The 9,300-nt window shown below is 40.8% G+C and overlaps 2 protein-coding genes across 2 annotated transcripts; one reads left to right on the top strand and one right to left on the bottom strand.

Annotated features, from left to right (window-relative positions):
- The first annotated feature begins 757 nt into the window (after positions 1–757).
- On the top strand, positions 758–2,358 carry LOC134645902 (zinc finger protein 436-like). Its single transcript, XM_063499529.2, has 2 exons — positions 758–905; positions 1,257–2,358. Exon 2 carries the CDS (start codon positions 1,321–1,323, stop codon positions 2,350–2,352), a length of 1,032 nt encoding a protein of 343 aa, XP_063355599.1. The 5' UTR covers positions 758–905; positions 1,257–1,320; the 3' UTR covers positions 2,353–2,358.
- Positions 2,359–3,061: 703 nt separating this feature from the next.
- prmt2 (protein arginine methyltransferase 2) lies at positions 3,062–8,533 on the bottom strand. The gene is made up of 9 exons (XM_063499528.1): positions 8,287–8,533; positions 7,998–8,195; positions 7,062–7,223; positions 6,578–6,742; positions 6,258–6,433; positions 3,858–3,987; positions 3,636–3,772; positions 3,377–3,551; positions 3,062–3,171 (listed from the first exon to the last, which is right to left on the bottom strand). The coding sequence occupies exons 1-9, from the start codon at positions 8,371–8,373 to the stop codon at positions 3,139–3,141; spliced, it is 1,263 nt and encodes a 420-aa protein (XP_063355598.1). The 5' UTR covers positions 8,374–8,533; the 3' UTR covers positions 3,062–3,138.
- Positions 8,534–9,300: the final 767 nt, after the last annotated feature.

Here is a 9,300-nt window from a genome sequence, read left to right as displayed (position 1 = left end):
GAAAGCAGAACAAAGTCATACAACATATCAACATATCCTCCTGAGAACCAGCCTATTCGTTTATGTCCTCTGTAATAGACATTTGTTTTTTGGTCTACATCTTTTGACTTATTTGAGATATCCCACTAAGTCCTGATGTACTAAATAGAGGACATTCTAGGCTTTCCATTGATATCTCATGTGTTTGGGTGGCCTCTATTACCCCCAAAGAGGAAGGAAATATACACTATCGCTGAATAGCAGCCAACTTCCTGTTAATCAGCTTGAATTCAAAAAATCAAATATCAGCTACCTACACGCTGCACTGTTTTTAGATACAATGCAATGCTATGCAAACTAAACTATGAAGAGCCACACTTTGTACATATTTGTACATCCTTTAAGGAGTACATTATACTAAGTAGGTAACTGCAATACCAAAGATATTAAAAGATTAAAATCATAGTACCTCGTTCATGAAAGTGAGTGGTCCCATCTGGTCCAGTTAAAATAATGATCCTACATCAGTCTGCTTTATATATAGGCTGCTGATGGCCAATCAAAACGTCGCACGTGAACTTCTGCTCAGGTTTTGTTCCATTTTCGCCCTTATTCTGTTAGAAACGAAACCAAAAGAAACAAAAACAGCCGCATTCTTCAAATGTTCTGAGTGAAACGAAACTTTCAGAGCATCTCGTGAAATTCATTCAGTGCTTTCCGGTGAGGACAGTTGTCCCGCCGCTCGCTAGATGATGCTGCAGCCCGTTTTTATCGGAAAACGGGCTGCAGCATCATCTCAAAGGAAAACGATAAAATGTAAACGACAGTGTTCCGCCGTTATTTAACTCTGGTTAATATGTTGTTTTTACCGCGTTCGCACGAAAAGTACTTACATTCAAGCACACTGCTTAGGAAGGATGAGAACGGTATGTGAAAATTGTTGTTTGTGTGCTGCTTGCGTCCACAAATATCTTCCGCATTGTTTAAAACCAACCACGGCCTACAATAGTTGGTAGGCTGCTAAGTAAGCTAGTGCACATACTTGTTATATTCGCACAGGTCTTGTTGTCGCCTATTTGGCCGACAAGGAGCGATAATGCGATCATAAGCTATACAATATGCCCAAAAACCGATGAGGGATATGCGGCTTGTATTTCACCCGAAACAGCGATAAAGCCGATTGGTCAGTAAGCAGGGGGGCATCGATTAAACAGTGCGTTCCCCCCCCCCCCCCCCAAAAAAAAATTAACAATAATTATGTCATGTTTGTCTCTCAGATGCTCCCATCATCTGTAGGACAGTGAAAACCCCTCCCCTGCTGCTGTGGGCGTAGATGGCACCATGCTGGATAACGCCAGTGATCAAGTGGAGCAGCAGTCTGGGCGCTGCTCAGACTGTGGGTGCAGTTTTAATCTTTCACATCCTGACTCTGAGCCTGATTCTGATGACACTCCAGCCGATCCTAAACAGCAGAATAAAACAGACAGTTCTTCCAAATGCCCATCCTGCCGGGCAGGCAGCAGCCCCCAGAATGGACGCCGGCCACACCGGCGCATCCGCCTGGACCCTCACAGCTGCAGCCTGTGCTCCAAAACCTTCATCTCTTCTGCTCACCTGACCCTTCACCTTGCTTCTCACAATAAGGAAAGGAAGTTCAAATGTAACACCTGTGGCAAGTTCTTCCATCAGTCCTCCCACCTAATGGCACACAAGATAATCCACAGCGGAGACAGGCCATTTAAATGCCCAGATTGTGGTAAGACCTTTGGGCGCGCTTCACACCTGAAGACCCACCGTCGACTCCACACAGGCGAAAAACCTTTTAAATGCACTTACTGTGACAAGTCCTTCACCCAGAAGGCTGGGCTCCTGGCACACGTTCGTCTGCACACCGGGGAGAGACCATACAAGTGCGAGCAGTGTGGCGAGGGCTTTCGCTCTTTGTCACTGCTGCTCTCTCACAAGGCTCAAGAGGCTTCCGGACAGGCCAAGTCACTGTCTCCACCACCGCACAGCCAGCCTCAGAAAACACAAACCAACAGCGAAGATCTGAAATGCGGCGTCTGCTGTCGCACTTTTGTCAGGTCATCTTATATCAGGCTGCACATTCGCCTCAACAAAGGACAGCGACCTTATCACTGCAAAGTGTGCAACAAGACGTTTGTCAAACTGGAAACATTTGTGAACCACTGTGACAAACACCTGAGACAGAAAAAGGATAAAAATAAGGGGGCGGAAGACAAAGTTGTCAAACCTCCCCTGTTTGTTCCGCTCTCCAGGCCTTCTTCTCCTGAGTCCTTACCCGCTCAGCAGCTATCCCAGGAGGTTAACACACGCTCCAGAGCAAAAGCAAAGATTAAAACAGAGCCATAGCCAGAAGGAGAGCGTCAGCCGAGACAGAGATGATGGCAGTAGTGTAATGTCGGTGTTTTAAAAGGTTAAATGTTTACAAATGATGGTAAGAAAGGGACAAACACCAGATTGATAGTTGAAACAGTTCCAATTTTTATTTAATTTATATCAATGTGAGTTCACTAATTGTTATTTTAAGATGGTGATTTCCATTGTGAGCAGTTATCTTTAAGCACTATAATATTTTTATTGAGGTATCTTTTAGGCTAATGTTTGTAACATTTCAGAGGCGTACATTGTTCTGATCTTACAATGTTAAAATGAAAAAAAGGTCATATCTCAAACCATTGTAATTTATGGTTTTTGTTAATCTGTTCTTCTAAATGCATAAAAGCCTAGTGGCATGTATGTACAAACAATAAAAAATGGAATTTAAATGCTTATTGTAAAACAATATGCCATTTGATGAAAAGTAACATAGTGTGACTCAACCTTGTCTTTTTTTTTTGCACCTCAGTAAACAAAAAAACAACTGATGTTCCAGCTGTGCGACACAGCACTGCTTTATGTAAAGTACTTTTGCCCTTCAATAAAAATGAGCAGTAAATGTGCTCTTAGGGTGGTATCACCTGTGATTGCAGCAATCAGGCTCATCACTATGATAGCAGGCATTCCTCTGGCACATTCATTGCAACATGTGGGCAATACACCAGTCCGCTTCAGCAGCAGTCTCACAGCCGAGCAGTTTAATTTTATTAGACTGTTTTTTTCTATTTTAGATCTCCACCGGTGATGAGCGAATATGTGTCACCTCCACATGGGGAAACTCTTTGTTCCAGCCTAAGGACAGAGGGGAGGGGGAAACAGCAAGTGAACAACTTTATGGTTAAGGGTTAAGTTAGGAGATTGTGCAACAACAATGCAAAAGACAAACAAAAAACCCTTCCAAAGAACACTCATATAAAAAGTAATAAAGAAACCTTCTAATTACTTATAATAAATACATATCTCAGATAAAGTGCATATAGTAAATGAAGATGTTTGCCTGGGAGTTGTCTGGATTGTCTGTGCTCCCTTTAATGGTCCAGTGCAGGGTAACGGTCATGTGGCGCCTCCAGACAGGATTTCTCTGGAGGACAATGGTTCCACTGATCGAGTCTCCTGCGCATACACTTAGTGGCCTGTCTAGCATGAACAATGTCTGCTTCCAGTGTGTTGGCCTGTAGGGAAAGGGGACTAGTTAGTATGAAATCATATTTAACTAATTATGCATCAGATTTTTTTTGTGCTTTTCATGTTTTTACCCAGAGTTGGGGCCAGTGTTTAGCTCCACAGTTGCGCCTCCTGCCTCCAGGCTCTCGAAGCAAACAGTGAACCAGGCGGTGAATCCATGGAAAACTGCAGACTTCTCCACACAAAAATGAAACTGACCCTTCATTTCCTGAGAAACGAAACAGTCAAGCATTAGTAACAAAATCCAAGTTGGCTCATTTACAACTTTCTCATAAAAAAAAAATAAAAATGACCTCGAGGTCTCCCACTTGTAAAGTGTACATGTCGAGGGAGATGACATCACAAGGAGCAGCGAGGCAGTCACATAGTTCAATGATGTGGCTGAACTTGGGCTTGGTGAAGAACTCCTGCTGTGCCAAAGGCCTCCAGAAACACAAAAGTATTTAGCACATGAGTAAAATGAATTATCGGTGTACTCGTAAATTATTCTAACCTTATATAATTCTAACCAATATGTGATGAACTCTGATATATAAAAATGTTAAATGCAGGAGCATCTTAACCTCCAAGTGTATTTAGTCAGCTAAACAAAATATTATTGTAAATACTGATGAACAAAAAATAAAAACAAGTCCCCAGATGAAAAAGATTCACGTTAGAGTTCAATTGCAACATTAAAGATAACTCAGTTATACCTATTTCTGTATTTTAAAGCGCTATATAAGTAAACCTTATTTACTTGTTCCAGAAATTTGTGGTAAAAAACCTGGCTGCGGTACATTGTAACTGGAATTTACATGCATAAAACTGATGATGCCAAATTTTGTGTTATTTTTTTCAAAATTTCAACTTACAAGATAATAACCTGAAAATCTGACATATCACTTTTCAGTAACGGACACAAGCCTTCATAGTTTGGTCCTAATACTGCCAGGTTTTTGTTTTTTGCACTAGTGGAACTGTAGTAACTGGAACACAGATTAAAAGAGTGATCACTTACATTTTGGGGCTATTTATCACCAACCTATCAATATTCAATCAATAAAAGTAATTTCACTTTGTACTGGTGACAAAATACAGCAATTCCTACATTTCATTCATCAGGCAGCGGGACAGAACCAGAGCTAAAACTGACTCTTCATTTCCTAAGAAGTTTAAAGTTCTAGAGCTCTAACGTGCTGCTGACATGGTAGAAACAGCAACACAGACAGCTCACTGAGCAGTAATACTGCTCTGTGTGCTTGTGATGATCAAATCACCAGAGTAGAGATTTTGAAGAATTACTCTCATATTATTTGCAGCTCCAGTGCTGCATTTTGCTCTCATCGTTTTATAATCTTTACATATTTCTGTTAGATGTTCTTATATTGTTGATATTGTCCCTGATTGCACCATGCTGTCCACAGCTGATCATTTTGTGTGGAAGAAGAATGATGTGTGAAACACCTCTTTTTGTGTGAACGTGCACAGAGCCTGAAGCAGAAAAACTGGCTGTTGATAGCACAGCATCATGATGCCTATTATCTCAGACTGGGGTTTTAGTTTCTATCAAGCCAGCCTGGATGTGTTGAACTTGCTTCGCAGTATAAGTGTTTAAACCACTGCATGGACTGGCACAAGGCTGTCTCTCAGATATGAACGAGAGGATGATTAATTCAAAGCTGGCCACCTAGTGGTAAAACAGATTTTAACACAAGCACATAAAGTAAGAAATCAGCCATTACTGGACTTAATAAAAAAACAAATCTTTTTAGCTCTTAGTTCACGTCTTACTCATTGGAGCTTTCCTTTTCCTTGTGCTGCCTTTTATGTATATGGTGATGATGTAAACTGATGTAAATCATTGAGTTAGTACCATCACTTTGTGTCTGACGTGCAGAACTACGAAAAGTACTGTAGCAAGAAGAGTTGACCTTTATGAGTAAAGTAAACATTTGTAGCTCACAGTGGCCAGTCTGAGTTGTGCTTAAAGTCATGTGGCTCCCATGTCTGCTGCTGTTTTCTGACTATCACGTGTCAAGAACAGATCCCCACCTGACCTGCACCACATTACATCATACTAAGTTGTTGATCCGCACATCATCTATGTTCAGAATGCTTAAAATTACCTGAAAATTTAAATTATATATATATATATATATATATATATATATATATATACATACATACACACACACACACACACACACACACACACACACACACACACACACACATATATAAACACCCATCTCGCCCCTGCGGGCGGTCTATCCTTCAAGCTCGGGTCCTCTACCAGAGGCCTGGGAGCTTGAGGGTCCTGCACAGTCTCTTAGCTGTTCCCAGGACTGCGCTCTTCTGGACAGAGATCTCCGATGTTGTTCCCGGGATCTGCTGGAGCCATATATATACATATATATACACACACACACATATACATATATGTGTGTACATATATATATATGCTGCATTGAGGAAACATATATATATATATATATATATATATATATATATATATATATATATATATATATATATATATATATATATATATATTTGTTTCCTCAATGCAGCATATATATATATATATATATATATATATATATATACATATACATACACACACATATATGTGTGTATAAGGCACATTGTAGGCACTGTAAGGCACATGACAGGACATTCCTCACTGTCAACTGTGAACTAATGGCTCTTACTGAAGAGGAGTGAAGTCGAGGCCGTATGGCCGTTCCCAGAAGGCCATTTTCTCTGCGTAATAGCTGTCGGCCTGACATGGCACCAAGGTGAGGGCCCCAGAGGAGGGCCACATCGTGCCACCATCTCTAAGCCAGCGGTCCCTGGCCAGCAGAACTGACTCCACCATGAACTCAAACTAGAGCGTGGGGAAAAGGCAAAAAAAAAGAAAGAAAGAAGCAATGTGGTATAGTAAAACCTGAACATAGTTAAGAGCAGAAAAGGATGTCCCACAACAATTTTTTTTTTTTTAAAGTAGCAGGACAGTAAATGTTATAATTACCAGAAGGCAGTTACCCATCCACTCAGAAACCAGGACGTCCACCTGCTCAGGCAGCTCGATGTCCTCAGCCCGCCCCTGGAGCACCGTGACCACCTCATCACAGCCGTTCTGCTTCACCAGCTGTCTGGTGTACTCTGCCATTGAGCTCGCCTCCACAGCATACACCTACAACACCACAGATAATCTCCTTCTGTGCACTCTATACATCATGCTGTTTCCTCAATGCAGCAACACTCTTTGTCCAGCAGATGGAAGTAGAAGTACACCAATGTTCAATACCTAACTGGTGATTTTGCTCCTCTAAGCAACCACATTTTTGTGAAAGATTTTATTTTTGGACTCTTAGATTCTAATTTGTTTTTGTTATTTGGCAGGAAACTTAAACTTAACTCACAATATATGCGGATTTTTCCGCATAATTTAAAAATGAATGCAATCTTATTTCATTTCTCTTTATAACACAAAATCCAACATTCAGCATTACCATTGAGGGGCGTGCCAACTGAGCGCAGAACAAACTGATGATGCCAGTCCCACAGCCGAGGTCCATCACCCTCTTGCTGCTGAGAGAAGCACTGTTGCTGAGAATCACCTGCCGGTATGCCTCAGTGCGGCTCTTGTCTGACAGCATCTCCAGGTGAAGCCTCTGTGTCGTGAAACATGACTAAATGAAACACAGTGCCTAAAAAATGTATCTACAGCAAACTGACAGGTAGCCAAGGGCAGTTTATTTAATGCTCAAAAGTTAGACATTTTTTAACTATAATAAAATACTGATCAAAGCAGTGATCAGTTGCATAACTGTTCCCCTGTTAAACATAACTTTATGATAAAAAGTTGCTTCATCAAATAAAACGTTAATTTCTAAATGGCAATATGAAATAAAATCAGACATATAAAATTTGCTTGAATTAAACAAGAGTTTTTGATAATTAATCCATTGATAAATAAACTACTCCAAATGGCATCCAAATGAATTCCCAAAACACAGCAGGGTCTAGTTTCATGCTCCCCCCCTTGTTTATCTGGGGTGATGCATTCACGAAAAGGCTTACATGTGTATATTTGGAAATCAGGGGCTAAACAGCAATCTTTTATCTATTCTGAGTATGGTTTCCCAGCATCTCGGGAGTAAATATATCAAGGGAAACTGAATAATGCACCACCGAGGACCAGCATCTTAAACCAGCACCACTACACTGCAGGGTAGTGTCACTTTGACTAGACAAAAGAGGCTGCTTAAAGTCTTAGTCGTTGCATGCTGGTGATTACCTATAGTTACAATGTAAGACGCATGGCTGCTTAACGCGCTGGGAAACCGTTTAAACTCGCATTTTATGATTCAAATCATCATTATCTCCAAGTTCATGATAATTAACTGGACACAAGCAAAGCAATACACTTCTTTAAAATTTCCAACCAGCGTTCCGTAATTGCCAAAGTATTCTTCATCTTGCCACGGGTCTTCTATTGAGGGGTCCTCCTCCTCCTCCCCTGCAGCATCCTGGCTCAGGTAGCTGGCAGGGACATAACCTATGACCCCCTGCAGCTCTGCCCACCACCACTCTGAGGAGGGCTTGGCGTGCACGAGTAGTCTGTCCCCTCTGCTGAAATTAAGCTGTGAGACAAAACAAGTCACACGGTTATTGCTGATACCCCCACCTCCCGTTTTAAGGCTAGGATCTCGGAGGTCTGCGGGTCTCTCTGACCTGATCGGTGCCACTTCCAGTGAAATCTGACCGGGCAACGTACTCCTCACAGGACGCATCATCCTCGTCCTCCTTCTCCGTCTGCATATTTGCTTTTGACACGTTCGCTGTTTGTTTTTCTCTAATAAACAAGCCAAACCATTTCACGTGCAGAACAACTAAAAAAAAAAAAACTACAAAAAACCCCACTGTGTGTACCAGAGTGAATCGAGCGGCGAAACTCCTATTTTCAGCTACAGCGCGCACCGCAGACACTTCCTGTTTCGACGTAAGGTTGCGTTATCAAGCCTTCACGTGCTGTCGGAAGTTTCGAAACTGTAAGTTCATCTCAAACGAAATAACACGACATTTAACACTATCAGAAAACGTTTAATGCATTGTGCACCAAATATTATTAAGCGTCATTATGAGATACGTTGGTCTTCAAATTTGGTTTGTTTCACAGTTGTATTTTCGTCTTTCTTCTGGTGTCACATTCACTTTTATTCCCAAATGGCCTCTAGGTTAATATTATGTTAAGTAACTGGTTAACACAGGCCGACTTGAAGCTTGTCTAAAGCGATGGGAAGAGGCCCTTCACTGAAAGACCAAAGAATAGAATTTCACAATTTCATAATTTAACTTGACAAAAATGTTTGACTGAAAAGAAAATGACTTGAGGGTATAAAAAAATGTATTTTTTGATCTGTACGCTTTTCCTGTTGCCTCAAATTTAATCTTTAGGTTCTTGATTAAAAATAACCCTGAACCATTTATGCAAATACATTAAAAAATACCCCCAAACCTCCATATGGGTTACCTTTCTCTTACAAAAAAGAACCAAAAGATGTGAAAATAATCTCTATTTCTTGTTTAATTTTCTTTATAGCTGATTTAAAGTGGCTTAATGGACACAGCAAAACCAAAGAGTATGTTATGTCCACTTGCAAGAAGATAAAACAGATTTAATATACTGCTGGATATCTCAAAGAATTTTAGATATCCTTCCATCCACTTTCTCAAAAACTTAGATCA

The sequence above is a fragment of the Pelmatolapia mariae genome, linkage group LG16_19 (genome assembly GCF_036321145.2).
Source record: "Pelmatolapia mariae isolate MD_Pm_ZW linkage group LG16_19, Pm_UMD_F_2, whole genome shotgun sequence".
Taxonomy (NCBI): domain Eukaryota; kingdom Metazoa; phylum Chordata; class Actinopteri; order Cichliformes; family Cichlidae; genus Pelmatolapia; species Pelmatolapia mariae.
The sequence above is the reverse complement of the archived record's forward strand: the minus strand, read 5'-3'. Positions and strand labels throughout refer to the sequence as shown.

Excerpts from the sequence above, each read along its gene's own strand:
- prmt2 (XM_063499528.1), bottom strand. The coding sequence starts at position 8,373 with ATGCAGACGGAGAAGGAGGACGAGGATGATGCGTCCTGTGAGGAGTAC. Across the intron at positions 6,743-7,061 it reads AGTTGGCACGCCCCTCAATG|GTGTATGCTGTGGAGGCGAG; the intron begins GTAATGCTGAAT and ends GTGGTGTTGTAG. Across the intron at positions 3,988-6,257 it reads CTCGACTTCACTCCTCTTCA|GCCTTTGGCACAGCAGGAGT; the intron begins GTAAGAGCCATT and ends GTGTTTCTGGAG.
- LOC134645902 (XM_063499529.2), top strand. The coding sequence starts at position 1,321 with ATGCTGGATAACGCCAGTGATCAAGTGGAGCAGCAGTCTGGGCGCTGC.